The 21,462-nt window shown below is 34.4% G+C and overlaps 4 protein-coding genes across 8 annotated transcripts in view; 2 read left to right on the top strand and 2 right to left on the bottom strand.

Moving 5' to 3' along the window:
* LOC106156699 (putative nuclear hormone receptor HR3) overlaps positions 1-5,161 on the bottom strand; it is a 22,069-nt gene extending 16,908 nt beyond the window's left edge. For 3 of the 4 annotated variants that reach the window (XM_087006864.1, XM_087006865.1, XM_087006866.1), the window contains exons 1-2: positions 4,036-4,220; positions 2,238-2,297 (exon numbers count right to left, since the gene is read on the bottom strand). In XM_087006864.1, the coding sequence (XP_086862990.1) occupies positions 2,238-2,297; positions 4,036-4,054 (79 nt within the window). In that variant the 5' untranslated portion in view covers positions 4,055-4,220. Of the gene's footprint in view, positions 1-2,237; positions 2,298-4,035; positions 4,221-4,995 lie in introns of those variants that run through there. The other variant, XM_087006867.1, reaches the window with a different exon arrangement.
* LOC106170740 (spermine synthase) lies at positions 4,993-15,229 on the top strand. Of its 2 annotated transcripts, none has more exons than XM_087006870.1 (11): positions 4,993-5,131; positions 9,474-9,591; positions 9,764-9,869; positions 10,145-10,209; positions 10,891-11,069; positions 11,630-11,793; positions 12,078-12,167; positions 13,223-13,334; positions 13,734-13,819; positions 14,323-14,432; positions 14,661-15,229. In XM_087006870.1, the coding sequence occupies exons 3-11, from the start codon at positions 9,786-9,788 to the stop codon at positions 14,689-14,691; spliced, it is 921 nt and encodes a 306-aa protein (XP_086862996.1). In that variant the 5' UTR covers positions 4,993-5,131; positions 9,474-9,591; positions 9,764-9,785; the 3' UTR covers positions 14,692-15,229. The 2 variants fall into 2 exon arrangements, with proteins under 2 accessions (XP_086862996.1, XP_013406180.2); XM_013550726.3 differs by lacking the exon at positions 4,993-5,131 and adding an exon at positions 8,559-8,858.
* LOC106156785 (uncharacterized) lies at positions 14,843-16,775 on the bottom strand. The gene is made up of 3 exons (XM_013532215.2): positions 16,628-16,775; positions 16,078-16,248; positions 14,843-15,635 (listed from the first exon to the last, which is right to left on the bottom strand). Exons 2-3 carry the CDS (start codon positions 16,088-16,090, stop codon positions 15,367-15,369), a joined length of 282 nt encoding a protein of 93 aa, XP_013387669.2. The 5' UTR covers positions 16,091-16,248; positions 16,628-16,775; the 3' UTR covers positions 14,843-15,366.
* LOC106156777 (cyclin-H-like) lies at positions 16,715-21,462 on the top strand. The gene is made up of 10 exons (XM_013532203.2): positions 16,715-16,905; positions 17,310-17,459; positions 17,650-17,723; positions 17,946-18,147; positions 18,341-18,463; positions 18,865-18,920; positions 19,336-19,406; positions 19,717-19,828; positions 20,360-20,435; positions 20,640-21,462. The coding sequence occupies exons 1-10, from the start codon at positions 16,789-16,791 to the stop codon at positions 20,676-20,678; spliced, it is 1,020 nt and encodes a 339-aa protein (XP_013387657.2). The 5' UTR covers positions 16,715-16,788; the 3' UTR covers positions 20,679-21,462.

The raw sequence follows: 21,462 nt of genomic DNA, 5'->3' as shown, positions 1-21,462 counted from the left end.
ATTTATCATTATTCTCCATCTAGTGAATCAGACTTTCAAAGTGCAAAAGACAGGCAGTTTTACTGCAGCATTAACTATGCAAGATTCTGCTCTTAATCGTCTCACTAAATTTTTTTCTTACTTTTTGCCTCTTTACACACTGAATTTATAACAAAGTATCATGGGCATGCTTGAGGGAAGTCATGTGTTTTTTAATATAAACATCCACAATACAAAAATTCGCAGTGCACTATAAAAATCCATCATCTTTCATATAAGCAATCTGACAGGGCCACAAAGTACAACATTCCTACCAGCAATGTGGCAGACATACCTGATAAATCTTGATCCTGGTGCAGCAAAATTAATTTTGGCTATAAAGAACTACTACTCTCACTAGATAACATCTATCTGAACATAAAAAGAAAGTCCATATCAAAACTGACATTGTATTCTTATCAATTTGGTTTGAAATCTTTTTATCCCTGCTTATGGTTCATAGGTTTAATGCTCTTCTCTTGTTTGGAATCGTACTCATAAGGCTGTCAAGCTGATAAGCTAAATTATATTTCTACCTGAAAGTTCCATGCTCTTCACTCCTATATCAAGTTCTCTTATGTACAATGTTCTCATTTCTCTCAACTAACCACATGATCACTAACTGGATGATTATCTTATCACAGGTACAGATGACCGTTCGTTTGCCAAAACGTTTAAAATTTCTCAACAAATTATTTTGACACGTTGCACTAGGACAAAACAAACATTTTGCTTTAAGGCATGCAACTTTTTAAAGCTATTAAAACACTGAAAACTCAACCATGATCTTTCCATGAAATGTGCACATTTACACAATGTATATTTTTCTGGAGTTTAAATAACGTTTTACGGTTAAGGTAAAGCAGGGATGCTTGTGAGATTACTGATGACAAACAAACCAAGTCAAAGTAACTATGCAGCGTCTACAGCACCATACTGATGCTTCTATCACATTTAACTGATAAAACCAGGGAATGTAAACAATGGGGGGAAAACTTGGGGATGTATTATCACCGATACATAAAGAGGTATCCTACTTGTATCATTTCACAGCTCCTGCTGACAAATTAAATTTCCTCAGGTAGAGGAGCCACAGCAATATTTTCATCAGTACTAGTTGTTTCACATTAAACCAAACAAAATATCAAATCCTAAAGGCAATTACAGACTGCGGTTAGCTAACATTTTTTTAATCTGCTGCTGATAAAAGTTGGTAAAATAAAATATGTGAGGAAATAAATTCATTTTACATGCAGCATGAGAGCATTTGATAATTTGACAGCAAATAAACCTGTCAGAAATCAACAGGTGAAAACTGTAAGCTAGAAGAGATCTTCCAGAAGTCAAGCAAAGTTCATGTTTACCCAATGTCATTTGGTCAACCCACCAGATGAAATTAATTGGAGATTATAGCTTAACAGTATTGGAAATGATTGTTCTGGTTTTCACCACAGGAACTCTTTGACCAGATATCAAATTATATTAAGGGTATAGAGTGATGGGAATTGACTCTCGTCCCTTTTTACTGGACCTCTATAGTCAAAAGCTTTCAATATCATGATTAGCTTTTGATATGAGACCCTAAAATACAATTCCATGCATCTTTCAGTCAAAAATGGTCTTTAAAAATTCAGAATAAAACTGTATACAGTATCATAACCTTTTTATTATTATATTTTTTTGACAATGAAAAATAAATTTCCCACTTAATACAATGAATCCAATTTAACTGAACTGTGCAGGAATTGTCCCTTTACCAAATGGTATAGCCACAAAAATCTACAAATCATAAAGGAATAAAAGGTGTTGTTGAAATGAACAGGTGCATCACCATGAAAACTGCTGAATAGACAATTCTTTTTATTTGCAAATAAAAAAAAAAAACAACATCACTGTTTAAAATAATCATTAACATATGCTAAAATTTAAATTTTTACTGCCAACAGTAAAATCTGAGGAATACAATATGTTCAAGCGACTGGATGTTGCTTCCTATGTAATATGAAATCTACTAAATTTTAGGATTGATACATAATTCACAACATGATAGTGAATGTTTCAGAAACTCAGTAATAAATAGATAACTTTTAATATTATCTTTTTTTAAATCATCAAAAATATGCTTCAGGTTTTTAACAACATTAACTGTGAAAAGTGGCACATGACAATAGTGAGGTTATTATAAAGATTAAAATCAATTGATAAAAGTCTTCACTTACCTCTTGCTGTTTTGTCACTTTGAATGGTTGTATTGCTGAGAGTGAGATCTTCCAGGTTACCTAGAAAATAACAAACAACTTTATCAGTTCTAGCATATTTTAACAATTAACTTCTCTTAATTCTAATGACTACAAACTATCATTTAAGCTTGCCACATACCTAACCATATTTGCTGTCTACAATGTAACATATCTACACCTTAATGTCTTATTCTCTTTGTGACTGGTTTAGCAAGTAAGTTATTATGTTTAACATTGTTAGTTACATCCCCTCCAAGAATCAGGCATCAAACATGATCATCATTTACTAAATAAATGTGCTTATTTAAAGTCTACATTGTTCAAACTTTCTTTAACAATATATTGAGTGAGTGCTTCATGGAAAATGCCCTTTCACAGTTTGTCTGTAACTTACAGTACAGAAGTTTTTCTCATATCAGACTGTGCCATCAACTCTCCAGCCTACTGGTTAACACTTTTGAATATAAGTTTACCAAATAAAATATTTAGTAGCTAAAAAAATAATCTAAAAAAACTTAAACTTCTGCAAGTTCCATTAAACAAGAGACTTTGAAAAAACCTAATTATGTCCATCATCCAGGTAAACTGTCAATTGCCTTGGACCAACAGCTAACTATAGTACTCTTCTGGTGGAGCGCTTTGACCCCGAGAACGTTTGCACTTGGATGGGTCGTTGCAGATGTACACATTGTCGTTTTTAGATGTACACATTGTCGTTTTTAGTACTAAAGTAGAGTTTTTATTTTTTATCATTTGTATATCATTGGGGGTGTCCATTCATGGGTCATTGACCCTTTAGGCAAACCCTTTTGGGTACAATCTTATTTTTGTATTATTTTAAAGTGACGTCGTACTATTAGTTGCAAGTTGTTTTATTATGCTCTTTTAATAATCTTGTATATAATCTTGTACCCAATAAAGTCATTCAAATCAAAAATCAAATAACCTGGTAGACTGAAAGTGCACTGCTTTTGAAAATCAGAGAATATTTTTCTTATTCTTTTCCACTGAGCATTGAAAAACAACAAAAACAAACATGTAAGATTGGGCCTTAGAGGTGTAAACAGTTACACATGTATTGATTCTCAACTGTAATTACACCTAAGTGGCATGTCTAGTTACAAACTAATCAAACCTATATAGTCTGAGAGTCCTCTTGCACACGAAACTGCAGTTGCATTATCATCTAAATCTTAGGATTCAATGAGTGAGATGCAAAAAAATCTATCCTTAAAACATATTGGATATTTTTAAAAGTTTATTCATTTTGTTACATGCAAAGAGGTATAGGTACACACAGACCCCTCCCACCACCTGCAAAGATGCCATAGCCATACACCAAAATGTTCTAAAATATTTGGAATGCAAACAGTGCATATGTATAAGACAAAGATAAGCAAACTTTTTAGGGGGACTTAAGGGCTGACAATTATGACTGAGAAGATGACACCCAAAACAGTAACAGAGACACCTGAATATATTTCCAAAAGAGCAACTATTCGCAGTCTTTTATTCAAAATATTATTCGTTAATTCGCAAACAATAAATTTGCATAATGGACTGTATTTCAGTGATTACACAATAATGTCAGTCCATGTAAATAAACCCTATAGTGTGTGTTCTTGTGCAGATATTGTGCGAGTTATGATTGTGAAAAGGAAGAGAAATCCACATGGAGAGGTCCGCCATATTGATTTACCAGGCCTAGATCGTAAACACTCCCGCATTCCAAAGATTTCCGTTGATTTTCTCTCCATCTCAACAAAATTCGACCTACCTTTCATATTTGTAGTCATCTTGCTACTAAATCATTGATGTTTACTTGGTGTATCGATGGGATTTCACCGTTAACTTTTCCAAAATCACTGATAAGATCAACCACCGCGAAACTGGATTATTATGCTAAAGGTCGCCCGCATGACATTAACATACATTAACCCCCTGGTGACCTTTAGGCGGCCATGGCCTCATTCCCGGGCCTCAAAATTAAGCATGGTGGGAAATTATTTTTTTCATAAAATACAAAATAATATGTTCAAATCAGATACCATGGGATATAACATACCAAGATGAATAAAAAATACAATTATTTTCCTTCAAAGTCTCCACACTTCATCTTAGGCCAAGACTATGCTGCCACCTGGCGAGGTTTGATTCAATTACATGTTTACCCGGCGCGTTACAGGTGTAAAAGATACGATCTCATATAGTGACGAAAAACTCATCTTGTTAACGGCCTCTTCTTTCTAAAACTGGACTTTTTTTTTATTAAACGTGATATTCTAACATGTATACAATTTTTATATTGTTCTTATACAAACAATATTTGAGTAGTCCCAAATTACAATAGGGGCTATATTTTATATTTGAACTGTCTATACGTACCAAAAGAAATACACTGATATTTCTAGGCACCATTGAAATACTATTGGTGGAAAAGTTACTCGAAAAATGTGTATGCAAGGATATGCAGGCCTAGCCTAAATTGTTACATAAGTTTATTCATTCAAATGTACTTATCCCGTTAAATCCAGTTTTCTTTCATAAAGTCGCTGTGCACAAGCGTGCAGTATCTACTAAGAGAATTCCTTGGAATGAGGAAAAAACTCATCAAAACGTTTGCACGATTTTGTCCTTTTATCTAGTTTCATATTTAGGTCAGCTGATTTTAAGCCAGACTCTTTACCTATGAGAAAAAAAATCAAGCATTAACACTGTGCTCTGCACGTTTTCTTACCATTTATGCGGTAGGGTCTACTGCATGAGAGATCAGAATACCCACGGTATCTCAAATATTTCGATTAAAAGCAGCATTTCCGAGAGCAAATCCATTTGATGTATTCCACCCTGGTCGCCATTTGCAATAGAAGTTGGTCAGTATGTCAGATCGAATGCATTACGAATTTTATTTGTGGGAAAAATTGGTCAGTATGTCAGTATGTCACGGCAGTCAGGTATATCAACATAACGTAACAGCGCTCACAGCTAGTGCTGACATCTTTTGGCAGTAGGTCAAATCAAATGAAAACGCAGCGTTCTTCCAATGTGGGGTTTAACCTGTTTCAGGGGCGGATTCAGAGATATTTTCTGACAGTCTTCCAAATTATCTTTGTTGATCCAACCTCCATTTTTGACCGTCTTCCGACAGAAAAAATAGATACCCGTCAATGTAAACTTGAAAATCTGACCGTCTTCCGGAAGACCCAGAAGACGGCCTAAATCCGCCCCTGTGTTTCACCCCATTCTCATAGATTAGATCGACCTACATTGGATCGACCTAACTCCCTGGGGGTTCACGCTAAATAGCTGTCAGCCGGGCGGACACGAAAGTTAATTACCCCTTATAGCTTGTAGTAGGCGGGGACGGACACTTAAGGCGGATTATCTGACAGTAATCTAGTGAGACTCCCCGCGGTGATAGATCGATCTAAAAGTTGTGAGAACAGAGCCTTTAACTACCTTCTGCCATTACTGAATAATAATTTGGATAATTATGTACACTTTCTCCAACAATTACCAGTCCTGTAATTATCCTTGAGTCTTCATGAGTGTCACAGTGGAGAAATGTGCCAGAGACATAGGCCCTATCTGTGAATATCTGGTAAAAAATCAACCTGTGGCCCTGGTAGAGGGTAGGTTTTAACCCCGATATACTGTTAAAACAGGTTATACCTACATGTAGTAGACTTAAAAGTGGTTAAGGACATCCCGATTATTTTCTTTACTTTTCCTTTTTTTTTTTCATTATTATTATATTTTTTTCGGGAAAGTGTCTACCGATGGTAGCCGTAGGGCCTACTTACCGATGTGCGACCTATTGTTACGTTTTAATTTATTCGTTATTTTTCTCGGAAGAAATACTTCAATATCAAAATAGCTAAGAAATTTTCTCATCATACTCGCATAACTCTGATTTAGTGTATGTCATTTTTTTCTATTCATTTTTGACAGCCCATGGGGTTAATCTGACGTAACAAGCATGCATGTTTTACACAGTCTAGTTTCAACAGACGTTTACAAGATTGCATATGAAGAATAAAATGAAAATATGATAAATAATAAAAGAGGTGACACAGATTTTAAAAGTTAGACAAATAAATGGAAATGGTGTTTGTACAATGAATTTTAACCCTCCGTGTAGAAAAGTCACCCTGAGCTTCAGAGCTAACTTGACACTATGGCTCTGTTCTCACAACTTTTAGATCGATCTATCACCGCGGGGAGTCTCACTAGATTACTGTCAGATAATCCCCCTTAAGTGTCCGTCCCCGCCTACTACAAGCTTTAACTGGTAATTAACTTTAGTGTCCGCCCGGCTGACAGCTATTTAGCGTGAACCCCCAGGGAGTTAGGTCGATCCAATGTAGGTCGATCTAATCTATGAGAATGGGGTGTAACCTCTTCACTGTAGCCTATCTTCATCGTGTCAAGTAACCTCTGACGAAAATAGTTTGACCTAGTTTATATAAGCCAATCAAATCCATGTTTCAAAATTTTTCACCAAAGTTTGGTGAAAACGCTCATTGGTTGACCGTCAATCGGCAATCCTCGGCTGATTCCGCAAGCTCCATACTAACAACAAAGTTATTGTCGAGTGCGGAGACATCCGAGTAGTTCCGAGTGTATTACCGTACACAAAGAAAGCGAGGCGAGTGACTACGAAAAAGAATGTGTTAAGTTATCTCTTGATTCTTTGCAAAATATGAGTAAATCGGAATTGAAACCATAGGGTCTAGCAGTTTGAGGCCCTGCATCATTATCTACTGAGAGACGATGTTATTTGCGTGCTGCCCACAGGTTACGGCAAGACCCTGATATTCAGCCTTATCTTTGATTGGTCCGGATTTGAACAAAGCGCGCTTTGACTCGTTCGCGTTCATTGGCTAGATCGTTTAATGAGTCATTGAGTGCGGGCTTTTAAATTTGATTGGCGGGCGGCGGAGGCAATCGAATCTGGTCAGAGGTTACTTGACACGATGAAGATAGGCTACAGTGATCGAAGAGGTTAGTGTCAAGTTAGCTCTGAAGCTCAGGGTGAGAAAAGTATACTTTAAGAAGAATGAAGACCTAAATTAAAGAGAAAATTAATCAGCCGGTGAAGTATTGAACAGACAGATAGACTTGGGAAGTTACCTGTACTGAATGTCCATGCACCAGTACGTCAAAAAACCCACGTTTCATCGTCAGATTAAAAGCATGAGATATTACTTTGTTAAAAGTAGAGCCGTTATATTAGGTATAAAATTTAAAGGTTATTTTTAGAAACAAAAAACCTTTTGAGGTCAGTCGATCACACACACACACACAATAATAAATAAAATAATAAAAAAAAAAAAATAAAATCCGCAAGTGTCATCTGCCCTTCTGACTGTTCATGCTAAAACATATTTATGATTAAGTCAAAAAAAAAAAAAAAAATTGGCAGTTTGAAATAAAAGTACGTCGTTTTGCTTACCAGGTTAAGTGGGTTTCTTTAGTAGAAACAGTTCTTTCTGGTGTTGTTTTCGGAAAAAAGGTGCATGCCCATCTAACCAATATATTATATAGTCTTCAGGTTGACATCCGTGAAGGCAAACAATAAATTGTATACCTAAAACACATATATCGATTTACTTAATATCATGCACCATTACAAAGATCGGAAAGATCCAGAAGATTGGCAAGATTGCTTGCGCGTCTTTGTACTGTTATACTTACAGCCCTACCAGGAAAACGGAACGGATAATCGAATCAAACTGACAAACCCTTTAACATGCTCCTTTAAAAATGTTGAACCTTTCCTCGTGAAAACACATTGAGTTAAAGTCTTTCCAGCTTTTAATAGGTACGCAATATCAGCAAGCCTTCTCTACTCCGAATTTTTGTAGTAAAGTAATTAAGGTGAACGAGCGCGACCAATCCCAAATATAAGGAAATCAGTCTTTTGCAACACGTAGAAATATCATATTTTCGAATGAAAATAATGCATTTGACATTGGTTCGGTAGGGTGGATTATTTAATGTTGTTAATTGCTTTCATACTTGAGGGGCGCCTCCTTGCCCCCCCCCCCCCTCCTTAAAACGTAAAACACCGACCGACCCTAAAATTTAGCTGCTATGCCATAAATAAATAAATAAATAAATAAAATAAATTTCGTCTCCCGACCTGTTTACAGAGATTCCAATTTATCAATTTTGTCTGAAATTTCCATTTCACGCGTTTTTTTCCCTTTCTTTTTCTGTCACGGAAGAGCACCCAGACATCTAACTACTCTTTCCCGTCTTTCTCTGTCTCTCTCTCTGCTAGTGAAGCGAGCGGGTTTAAGCTGCGGGTGTCGTTCCAGAAACCAGACAAGCAAATTGTTCCCAGTTTTATTATCAACCCCACGTTGAACTCTGGACTGAGCAGACAGGTTCTGAAACCTCGTAGACCAAATAGATCTATCAAAGTAGCATATTTGCTGCGACTGCCGATTTTTCTTTGCCGCATGAATTTCTCAGCGCTTAAAGTCAGAAAGCAGCACGAGAGAGACAGCGTCAGCGGCACCTGATACCTAACCATGACGGCAAACACGATCATGATGTGTTTCAAAGTAGCTCCCAGCTACGTTAGCGGCCCAGGTAGCGTTGACACGTTTTTCAGATAAATTCTGTATGTGGTAGCATCTGAACATTGGATATCAGAAAACGTTAGTGCATGAATTTTCGTGATAAGGCGCAGGTAACATTGAGGTCACACAGCGGCAATGATGCTGAATGCATCAATTATTTTGTTAAATTATTAATATATTAACTTGATTAAAACTTCACTGCCGAACATTTTATTTATTAAATGATCAGATACTAACAGTAATGAAGTATTTTAATTAGTGAGTATTTTATGTGGACTTTAAATAGTGGACCATATATTCAAACATAGGATTTTACTGGTAGCTTTATATGAGTTATTTCACGTACACGTACATGTCAGCTGTTCTGTGTGCTTCCCACCAAGGAGGTAGATACTAATGGATACTGGTACGACTCATTGTACAGTATGCTGCATCATTCAGCTCACCATCACTAAAAATAAATCACATAAATGTGTCACACACAATTTTTTTTCTTTATGTCCTATTTTCATTTCTTTTTGCTCCTAAAATGTATTATCAGTGTTACTTTCTCATGAAAAATCAAATTTCTTTTCTTTTATATTACAATTAATTGATTATTGGTTATTATTTCTCTTTAATATAGAGTTTCAGTCTAGACTGAAGAAAGCTGGGGAACTGGCTTTGGGGGAACTGTCCTCAGAACCCAGACAGTTGGAGGTTGCTAAAGACAAGCTGTTCATCTTTACTGGGACTTCTGGAAGGTGAAAATGGTTCCTTTCAGTGAAGGAGCCCTTCATTCAAACAATTAACTTGTAATTTAATTCAAAAGGAGGTGCAAAAATTTCCAACCAAAAATTACCAGTAATTAATTCATTGAGAGTTTTGCTCCCAGTATTTATTATTTCTGTGTATGGTGAAATTATCAATTTTCAGTCATGCTGTTTTGAGAACTTATATGACTGGACTCGTTACCTTTGATGTCCAGCACTTTGGAGAGGGAGAGGAGTACGAATGGAACAATGGCAAATATGACATGGAGGTAATGACAACCCAACAGACATATGTTATGTGTGTAGACACAACATATATAGTACACATGCATGGGTGTATGTTTTTTATATCTTGGTGTGCATTGGCAAGTAGTGGCATGTCTCTTTTTCCTGTGTTATACTGTATAATTTTTTAATGACTTGAAGTTTTTAGACCTTTATAAAAATTGTCTATGTACACTAAGGTTATTGACATCAAATATTTTTATCTGTCAGGTGGTTCTGAAACCTTTTTTGAATATTAAAATGATATGTTTCTGTCCAGGCTATCAAAAAATTGAAAAAGAACATTGAAGACCTTTTTGGTTCAGCAGTGGAAAATGCAAACAGGTGTGTGAATGCAGGGGCGGATCCAGAGATATTTTCTGACAGTCTTCCAAATTATCTTTGTTGATCCATCCTCCATTTTGCCCGTCTTCCGACAGAAAACATTAGATACCCGTCAGTGTAAACTTGAAAATCTGACCGTCTTCTGGAAGACCCAGAAGATGGCCTAAATCCGCCCCTGGAATGATTAATCTTGGTTTTAAAGTATGAAGATTACAAATTCATTTAGGTGTTTCAAGGGTGTTCGAGTATTTATTCTATATTATAGGTTACAGATCTTTTTATGAGTTAATAATAATTGAAGTTAGAATTGGGTACAAGTCACAGACAACTGACCATCAAATTGAACTTTATATATATATATATATATATATATATATATATATATATATATATATATATATATATAAAGTTCAATTTGATGGTCAGTTGTCTGTGACTTGCAACTATTATATCAAAAACAATATACATAATTTCTTTCATTTCAGCAATGTATTTTATATGTAAACTTTAAAAAGCTATTGTATATAATACCTAGAGCACTTTCCTGAACTTATTGCATACTTTATTGTACTCCATGTTGGACCCGCAAAAAAAAAAAAATCTATGCAAAAAAATTCTAAAAGAGTAACCCCTTGGTAATTTGTGGTCACTATGTATTTGACACAAAAAGATATTTTTCAGTCTTTATGCTCCCATTCGACGTGGTGGTCAGGTTTGGACCTATGGCATCACTGCAGATGAGAGGCTGATGGAGCCAGACTATGATAAAGTGTCCTTTGAGACCAACTCTCCATGGCAGAACATCAAGATCATGCACTCCAGAGAGCTTGGGAATGTTTTGTTGCTTGATGATGATATCAGTAAGTTGACATAAAGCTTGTAAACATTTGCTACAGTGTGAAAAAATATGTATAAAAACTTGCTACAATGTTTTTAAAATACAAGGGTGTCTTATGAATTTTAATTGTTTTGAAAACCACTGGAGGTTTACTATACAGTAATATAATACATGTAGAAACTAAGAGGTCAAAAAATTTTACACCACTTGAGCCATTAAGATAATTAAGTCCTAAAGAGAAACAATACTGTATGTTATGTATGGATGAGGAAAAGTTGGTTAACTTTCTTAGAATGTCTAAACTGTTAATTTTTAGGAACAGAACCAAAAAAAAAAAAAAAAAAAAAAAGTTAAACTTTAAAATAATTGTTTAGACAGCATAAACTTACATAATAAGTGAAAATATGAAGAATGTATGGTAATGTGCACCTGACCAGTCAAGTGAAGTTAAAAAATGGTCATTTTTTTGGGTAAAACTGCTGGAGTAGTTATGGGTTCAGTGAGTTCTGAAAATAGGATGCTAAGATTTTTTTCCAGAATCCTTTCTGCAGTCTACTGATAAACATATATTGTGTATTTTAGTGCTTGGTGAGAGTGACTTAATCTACACACAAACGTTACTTGGTCTGGGGAACCCTAAGCGTGAGAACTACAAAGGCAAGGAGATTCTGATCCTTGGTGGAGGAGATGGAGGCATCTTGCACGAATTGTTGAAGGAGAACCCAAAATTTGTTACCATGGCAGAAGTAAATGGACCAAAGTTTCTTACTGATAAACTTAATTACTTAAACTAAGCATACAGAGCACTAGAAGTTTGTCACCCACAGTCTCTTTATTCTAAAAAATATTTCTAAATATTTAATTTTGAGTAAATCAGTAGGATGATTGTCATTACCAGTCAATCCACAAATAAATGACAAAATATTGGTATTGAAATTTTACACTGCTTTGGTTAATTTATACAGCAGTAACATAAAGGAATTAACTAATACAATATAAGATAATATAATGTACACTCTTTTTATATCAGATTGATGAAGAAGTCATCAAAGCTTGTCGTGTTCACATGAGAAGTGTTTGTGGAGACAGCATGGATAAATTTGAAGGGAATAACTATAAGGTAATTCTCATGTGCTATTCTCAACCACTTTGGTAAACTTGAAGAGCGAAGTTTGTGAGCTATCTATCTTTCTATTTATATATCAAATACTGTGATGTTTAATCTGTAGCAAGGGTCTGAAAAGATAAAGATATTGCAACAGTGAGTGCAGTGTTTTCACATCTGTATACTGTTATTTACCAAGTTAAAAGTGGGTAGTTAATTTACAGTGGTTGCAAATGACTCAAGAAAAGTGAATTTTAACATAGGCACATTGTCAAAAAAAAAAATATGTTGGTTCCTAGTTATCCACCATTGTTCATTTTCATAAAATTTTTTTCGTGTTTTTTTATTGCCGATTCACCAATTTTTTCCTTTCGGGGAAATGGAGCATTAAGCTTCAGTCACCCTGAGCTTCAGAGATAACTTGACACTAACCTCTTCACTATAGCCTATCTTCATCGTGTCAAGTTACCTCTGACGAAAATAGTTTGACCTAGTTTATATAAGCCAATCGAATCCATGTTTCAAAATTTTTCACCACAAAGTTTGGTGAAAACGCTGATTGGTTGACCGTCAATCGGCAATCCTCGGCTGATTCCGCAAGCTCCATACTAACAACAAAGTTATTGTCGAGTGCGGAGACATCCGAGTAGTTCCGAGTGCATAACCGTACACAAAGAAAGTGACTACGTAAAATAATGTGTTAAGTTATCTCTTGATTCTTTGCAAAATATGAGTAGGGACTATATCGGAATTGAAACCAGAGCAGTTGGAGGCCCTGCATCATTATCTACTGAGGGATGAGGTTACGGCAAGTCCCTGATATTCAGCCTTATCTTTGATTGGTCCGGATTTGAACAAAGCGCGCTTTGACTCGTTCGCGTTCATTGGCTAGATCGTTCAATGAGTCATTGACTGCAGGCTTTAAATTTGATTGGCGGGCGGCGGGGGCTATCGAATGTGGTCAGAGGTTACTTGACACGATGAAGATATGCTATAGTGAAGAGGTTAGTGTCAAGTTATCTCTGAAGCTCAGGGTGGCTTCAGTATAAAATGCTCTTTAATGTTTGTAGATCATCATTGAAGACTGTATCAAGGTTATGAAGGAGGACCTAGAGCAGGGCAAGAAGTACGACTTTGTTATCAATGACTTGACAGAATTTCCTGTAGATAAAGAAAACTATGGTGAGCATAGTAAGGATTAATCTTGGGGCCAATTTCACACAAAAAGTTCGAAGTATACAATGCACATTATACCAAGGCTTTCCCCAGAGAGCAATCCAGTCATCATTTGGACAGCCATTAGCCACAAAAGACGGCCTATTTTTCCAAAGACAGCTGGACAGCTTATAAGTTTTTCGGTTGGTTGGGCTTGCTTGGGTTGGACTCCCTGAAAATGGACGACCTAATTACAGAGTCACATTTTGGACTTTCTGCACCCCAAATCCTTGAAAACCACTGCATAAAACCTTTTAAAAAACTTATCCAAAGCCATTGAGAAAATTATGATATGTAAACTTGTTTTCTATTATTATTCTAAATTGATTGAATTGATGAATTGTTGTTTGACATTCATATTTCCAGGATTTGCCTATGATTTCAAGACCACCCACTTGGTGATGGAGCTGGCTCTGCAGCTGCTTAAACCTCAAGGAAAGGTTCTGGCAAGGGTGGGTATTACATTTTACTTCACATGATCTCAACATATTGACAAGCTGTGTCAATTAATTTTAAGAAATTAATTAAATTCAGACTTTTCAGGGTAATGATCTTGACTTCAGTTTATGCATTTCATGAGGGTATTTTTGAAATAATTTCATAAGGACCATTGTAGAAAAATACAGATTTTTGTTTTTTGATATATATATATATATATATATATATATATATATATATTTTTTTTTTTTTTTTTTTAGGGTAAAAATTGGATATTAGGTTTTATTCAAATAATATAATGTAGGTTTCAGTAAGATAATTGTTTTGTATAATGAGCAGTTGATTGCAATTTTTATTTAATAGAGATTTTAATGAAATGATAAAGTAATATCATGACATTGTACATAACAACTGTCATTTAGTTTATTTTTAGGAAATTAGTACCAATAAGTGGACAGCTGTAGAAAACTGATAAATTTAGTTGCTCAAAGTTCAAGGCATTTACCATTATCTTTAGGGCAACAGTAAGAGTGCTGTGGATTACTATCCGCTAGTCGATGAAGATATTATCAAGCTTGGTGGACAGTTTAAGCGTAGAGATGCTTACGTGCCATCTTTTCGTGAAACGTATCCTTAACTTTCCCTCAAGGCAAGCACTTGCATGCATGAGAGATGCATGCATACGTAATGGATTCATTCAAATTAATCAAGTAAGACATTACAAAATTAACAATCTCATTGTTCTGTGATGTAAACTTTTCTGTAAATTAATTTGTATTGAAGATTGAATATATTGTCAAACATGTGCAACTTAACATTTAATTTAAAATTTGTCTTACTTAACCGTTTCATCAGATACTGCCTTTATGAAATATGGAAGGTTTAAACTTGCTGTGGGCAAAGAACCAAAATAGGTGCAGAAGCTTCCTGTTTATAAGAACCTAGAAGACATAATTTTTCTTTAAGTTTTAATACGAGTCGGTATTCATTAGTGATTTTATCTTTATTTTTCTTTCAGTCAATATGAACTAGATAAGTTGGTTTTTAATTTTACTTCTGCTATGAATTACAGCATTACTTTTAGAAGTCTCATAAATGGACATAAATAGACATGGAACACGTTTCTCTTACATTTTCATTTTGCATAATTCTTAATTTGCTTCATTCTTTTAATCCAAGAAGCATGATGCACTTTTATGTGAAGAAAATATGCAAACTTTTAAGTTACTTGTAGATTTATCATCCTCTACAATGATTAGAATAAAATTAACTTTGGCCCAAATAATGTCAAATTTAAAGATACATATAAACCTTTTATATATTTCATCACATCCCTTACAGATTTGCAGTAAACTTTTTAATTTGGAAAGTACAGAAAGAAATATAAATCAATTAATTCAGAGAAAATATAACAGTTTGGTATATCAGTTTTGTTTTACATTTCAATTTCAACACTTTGGAAGAGTGCTGAAAAGGTTGCAAGATAATGATAAATAAATGACACCAATTACAATAATTGAATTTCCTCAAACTGATTGAACATTATCTTGTATGCTTTCTTTCAAAACAGACTGACTTCAAGTCCAATGTCCACCTCTATTTTGGTTGTAAGGTCTCTGGCCTGGCCTATCATTATAACTGTTGTATCTTTGTTGATCTCGTCTCCCTTCATGAAAATGTCTGTCTTGTCCTTGCCTGTGATCATGATGATGATGATAGTTCTGTCCATGTCTGTCACTATATGGATGATACCTGTCTCTTTGCCTGTAATCTGAGTGATGCCCTCTAGCTCCGCGGTGCTGGTTATATCCTCCCCGACTGTAATCAGGCCTGAATAAAAAATATTGGATAATTAGGACAAAGTGATGTTAAATATATATTTGTCTTCTATATTTTCATGTAACATTGATGAAAAAGTAGTGTTTCAATACCAACATACCATATGCTCTTACCCAATTTAAAGAACATTGCTTTTAACAATAGGCATTTTCCTACTCATGTAATATTTCTTCCAACTACTTCTGGTATACATGATAAATGTGCTCAAATAATTTTTGATAACTGAAAAAAAAAAATCTGTGTGGAAGAGGATTTTACACCTTAATGTGTAGCCTCTGTTCCAATCTCTGGGTTTCAAAGAAACTACTCGTATACCATATGATGTGAAAAAATCAAATGTCCAATCTGCTTTCCTGCTAATATTATTACATGATACAGAAGAATCTCTGGTGTAATACATCTGATAATACATCTGATAATACAACTTAAATACCTATTCCTGTCATAAGCTCGTTTAGGCTTGGAATACCAATTCTCTACACAAGGCGGGTCTGCAAGAGGTGTGTTTAAGGTTGTCATATAATCTTCATCTTGGTCTGTGTAACGGTGCCTAAACAGATCTTCATACAACAACAGCTTCTCCTCGATGCTTTGGTCTCCCATCCTGAAGAAACGGGCAAAAATACATGCATACATGTAAACATACTGTACATGAAACCTAGTCTACCAACCATAAACAATAATAATTGTTAGGAGACAAAAGCTGTAAGAAATACAAATAATTTGCTTTAATGACCTGTATCCCTAAAAATTAAATTTAACTGATTAAAAGGCTGAAACTATCTTAAAATTATCTAATGTGTTGCATGCATGATCGCAGCATTGATGCCGATGACGCAGTTGTGAAGTTGCAAAACGTACGGGTTTCATTAAAAATACGAATTCTTTGTCAACGAAATGTTTCTTTATCGTATCTGTATTAAAAAAAGCCAAATTCACCACTTCTGGCATATTGCAGAAGGGTATTTAACAGTGTATTTTACCTTAATGAATCAACGTGAGCTTGGTGATTCCCTTGAAACTGCAGTATGAAGATGTCGCTTCATTCAAGAGGTGCTTGAAAATGAGACCAAGAATAAGCTTATAGCGCCATCTATGAACGAGTCACAAGGCGAGAGAAAAGTTACATGAAAGAGGATGCGTGATGTTTCCTACCAGTTCTCAGAGAAAGCATTGGACTTTCTGTGGCGAAACAGAATTGAATAGACTTAGGACGGAGACGAATAGGAAATATCTAGAAAAACACGCCAAAAAGTTCAAGGTTTGTATGCTGACTTGCTGATGACCTCGCAATTTTCTTCTGCAACTTCCCGCAATCAAGAATAAATGTAAAAATTGAGAGGCAGATAGAGTAATAGCCTCTGGAAGTCTCCCGTTACATTATATTATATTCCAGAATATAGAATAGAGTGATAGGACGGCCGTGGTTCACCACTTATTTTATGACTGAGGCAATGTCTAGGACCCTAAATCAATTATCATGCTGATAATAAATAAAAAAATGGTTTTATACAGTCCATGTTACTCAGTATATTCTGACACCTTATGAAACAGATATAACATAGGTCTCTAGGTAAAAATAGAAAGGGGACCATGCATGGATTTACATGTATGTTGATGGACGTATAAGATTTTGGTATGTATTCTCTATTTGTCTATTTTTAGAATAAAGACGATGGCACAAGTTTTTTAGACTTAAAGGAAGAAAGGATTTTACTTCGTCACTATGAATATGCTCTCAAAGAATTCTGTGCACGCTTCCAAGATTCTGGACCACATGAAAATAAAGTTATTGGGTTGCCAAGAGAAGTTGTGGTATGCATTTGAGAAAATAATGTTTACATGCATTTTTGAGTTATAAACAATAATTTTTAGAAATTAAAACATTTTGAGTAACTGTTTTCTGTTTATATTAGTAAATGCAGTAGTAGTAGAAAATATTGCATGTATAAGACTAACAGAACATAACTGTTTTAAAGAAGATCTTTATTGTTTTTTTTTTCAGGGAACAGCTATTAACTATATGAAAAGGTTTTTTCTCAATAAGTCAGTAATGGATTATCACCCAAAGGATATAATGTATGTATACCCTGATGGGGAAATTCATACTGCCTTTATCACAATCCATCTCACCTTTCTTCTAGACTAATTAAAGTGTAAAAGCCACTTGCACTTGTTTAATATTATTTGAAAATCTTACACCCTTGTAGAATGAATTAAATCCATACAGTGGAAACTTTTGTATTAATTTACCCTCCTTTCACAGGTGTTGGTATTTTATGGTTGTTGGTTATATTCCAGGCTTACCTGTGTATATTTGTCAACCAAAGTAGAAGAAAACCATGTTTCTCTCAGAACCTTTGTATCTAACATAAAAGGAGACCCTGATAAAAATGCTGACATTGTCCTCTGTTTTGAACTTTTACTAATGAAGGAGCTGCATTACCACATGACAATACACAATCCATTCAGAGCATTGGAAGGCTTGATTATTGATGTGAAGGTGAGGCAAGGAGAGTAGATATGTCAGTCTGTATTGTTTTGCTATTGGTTTGAATCATCTGAGTTAGCCTAGAATGAGAACCTCAGCATATGAGGTGGGGTTAGCTTTTAAGCTATAAGGGTGAAACTGTATGTACCAAGATTTTTTCTGTCGAATGTGCTACATACTTAATTATCTAGCCTATTTATTATAGACAAGATGCAAAGCTGTTCAAGCCATGCCCACAAAGGATGTTGAAAAATTAAGGAAGGGGGCATTTGACTTTATTGACCGCTCCTTAAGTACAGATGCCTGTCTAATATTTGCTCCATCACAGGTAAGATAATGTTTACACAGTGTGTAAGTTAGCCTTCTTGTAATCAAGTTGTTCAGAATTCCATATAATACACAGTGTTGTGCTTCTACATTTAGCTGTCACTAAATGTCAGTAAACTTTTTATTAATTTAACAAGTTTTTATGAGTGGTCAAGCCAGCTTGGGCAGAAATTAGTACATGCCATTTTATCATTGAATGAAGTGGATTCATTGTTACCGTAGATAAAATCACTATATCTGTAACTCCATATTGATAAAAAATATTTGAAAATGGTATGGTAAGGTAAATGTTAGATACAGCCTTGAAAATGAATATTTAAATTTCAATGTTTGTGACAGTGTTTATATTTTATATTGTACAATATGCAAATGAAGATGAATTATGATAACTTAATTTTACAGATTGCTTTGGCTGCTTTACTTGCAAGCACAAGTGAACAAAAAATTAATTTAGACAGGTAATTACTGAATTTTATTGTTGCTTTTGTCTTTCCTTTTTCATAATTAATTGGCTATAAAGTCTTTTTTATCATACAATTACTGATAGTGGATTCCTTGGATATATATCTTTATTTTCTATGAATCTACATAATGGAATAGGTCTTCATGTGATTTTAATAAAGTGAATAATGTCAGTCTTTATATTAACCTGTATGTTGGTCACAGGTGTTTTCAGGGGGCAGTTTCGTAAAGGGATAAAGACTGAAACCTTGCTTTTAGCTAAAATGTAGAAAAATTTGGTTCAGCTAGGAAAAAGCTAAGAAAAAATTTCTGCCTTAAAGCCTTTTGTGAAATCTGCCCCAGATGTTCAGGAACAGCATTGTCTATTATGTCGTTTAAAACAAATGTTAGCCTGAGTTGTTTTATCTTCAGCTATGTAACAGAAACCCTTTTAATGTCTGAAAGCCAAGAACATGTGCACAAAGTGATAGAGCAAGTTAAAAGTAAGTTGAATATCTAGGACAAAATGCTTTGGATTGAAATCAAACGGAATTATAAGGCTTGACTGTATAAATTGTGCATTAAATGTAAAAGAGTATTGTAAGCTTTCTTATGCAGCTGCATTCTTCTTCTCACTGTTATACTTACTTTAATAAATTTTACTAGAGTTTTCAAAGTTAAATTTTATTTATAAGTCAACCTGGATAATTTTATGGATTTACTTCACTTAATAAGAATTTATTAGGTTTATTCTTTTCCACTTTCCTGTGCAAATACAGGCAGCTTTGCTTATTATTTCTTTTCATTGGCTAGGAATCCGTTATATGGTGAAACATATCGAACCCATAAGTAAAGAAGATGTGAGGAACATACATAAAAAATTGATGAAGTGTAGAAACCAGGAAAATAATCCAGAAAGTGAAGTGTGAGTGTAATATTTTCAAATGTCACCTTTGTCAATTTTTTGTAATCTCAATAAAAGGCAAAAGTTTTATATTTAGAATCAGAATTTGTTCCAGATCACAGTAAAAGCAAATATGTTACATATGAGTGCAAAACTTTTTAATGTACATTTACAATTAGTTCCAGATCAAATATATGAATGTATACATACTTTTGAAGATTTGGATCTATTAAAAATTTTTTGTCCCACAAAAAGCACAGAGACTGTACATAAAGCACATTTTTTCAATATTATTGAAGTGTTATTATTATTATTATCCACCAAATTATTATCTTCCACCAAAGAGATTGTTTTCACCTCTGTTTGTCTGTTTGTTTGTCACCAGCATTACTCAAAAAGTTATGAATGGTTAAGGTAAAAGTGATTTGATTTTGGTTAAGATCCATGAATTAATTAATTAATTAATGGATAATTATTAGACTAAGTTTTTTATTTATCTTGGCGGAGGTCTGTGCTCTGAGTGCTTTTTTAGTTGTTGTTGTTGCACTTTAGCTATAAAAGAAAGATGGATGAGCTGTTAGAGGAAGAGGAGGAATACCAGTCTCAAAAAAGGGCTAAGATTGCAGAGGTAATTGTAATGTATACATTTTATAAAATAGTCAATTATTATTTTTTTAAGATGTTAGCTTATTGCTTTTCTTATGTACAATAACATTAGTGAGTTTTGTTTCTCTAGCAAAAGAGTACGATTATGAATGATATGAATATAAAATTAGGAAAGCAAAACTACATACAAAAAAATTAAGTAATTGATCCATTTCCTCTTTTTCAGGAAGAAAAACTTGCTGAGAAAAACCTTGTTGGTTTATGACACAGACAGAAATTATGGGAATTATTGCTGAATCATACTTAAGCCATTAGAGAAATAGGTTCAAAAAACATGATTGAACAATGGAGGCTGACTTGTAGGAGACAAAGCGATAGATGATACTGAGCTGTGTCTGTTTTTTTTTTCTCTGATGCAGAGAAGTAATTCCATGTAGTATTAACTATCATATATGTTTAACATCAGGGATTATCAGAAACTGAGCAAATTAATTCTTCAGATGTTGTGGAACCCATACAGGATTTTACTGCAACATAAGTACCAAAAAAAGACAAAAAGGATTATCATAGCATCAGACCCGATTTCCGTGCTCTTATTGATCTATCTGATATAACGGTGTATCTGCTAAAATATTTTTTGTAAATATATTTAAAAGATATAGTAAAGAATGGGAGATCATCATGGCATTTGTCTTACTGATCCTGTTATTACACTAATGTTGCCAAGGCAAAAATGCTGTATATGCCGATAATGAAAGTATCAGGTTATGTGGTGCAAACCTTCATGTACAAGTATTTCGCATTTCAGTGCCCTGTGTAAGTCCACTGAAAAAGACCTTTGCATTGGATAATAATTTAGTTGAGAACTGTTGTGTATTATATTCATTTATACCAAATCTTTTAACTGAAAGTAAGAGGCGTGCTAGATCAATTTTTAGTGGACCTTATTTACAGATGGTCACTTCTAACATTAATTGCTTATACTGTGGTAGTAAAGAATTTAGAGAAGGACTGGTGGTTCTTCATGTAATAAAGCACAAGGAACATGA

The sequence above is a fragment of the Lingula anatina genome, chromosome 2 (genome assembly GCF_051362555.1).
Source record: "Lingula anatina isolate TDL-2025a chromosome 2, LinAna3.0, whole genome shotgun sequence".
NCBI lineage: Eukaryota > Metazoa > Brachiopoda > Lingulata > Lingulida > Lingulidae > Lingula > Lingula anatina.
The sequence above is the reverse complement of the archived record's forward strand: the minus strand, read 5'-3'. Positions and strand labels throughout refer to the sequence as shown.

Bases quoted from the DNA above. Each gene is read 5' to 3' on its own strand.
- LOC106170740 (XM_013550726.3), top strand. From the start codon at position 8,798: ATGACGGCAAACACGATCATGATGTGTTTCAAAGTAGCTCCCAGCTAC. The intron at 8,859-9,473 runs GTAGCGTTGACA...TCTTTAATATAG, and splicing joins CAGCTACGTTAGCGGCCCAG to AGTTTCAGTCTAGACTGAAG. The intron at 9,870-10,144 runs GTAATGACAACC...GTTTCTGTCCAG, and splicing joins ATGGCAAATATGACATGGAG to GCTATCAAAAAATTGAAAAA.
- LOC106156777 (XM_013532203.2), top strand. From the start codon at position 16,789: ATGTTTCCTACCAGTTCTCAGAGAAAGCATTGGACTTTCTGTGGCGAA. The intron at 18,464-18,864 runs GTAAGATAATGT...TTAATTTTACAG, and splicing joins TAATATTTGCTCCATCACAG to ATTGCTTTGGCTGCTTTACT. The intron at 18,921-19,335 runs GTAATTACTGAA...TTTTATCTTCAG, and splicing joins CAAAAAATTAATTTAGACAG to CTATGTAACAGAAACCCTTT.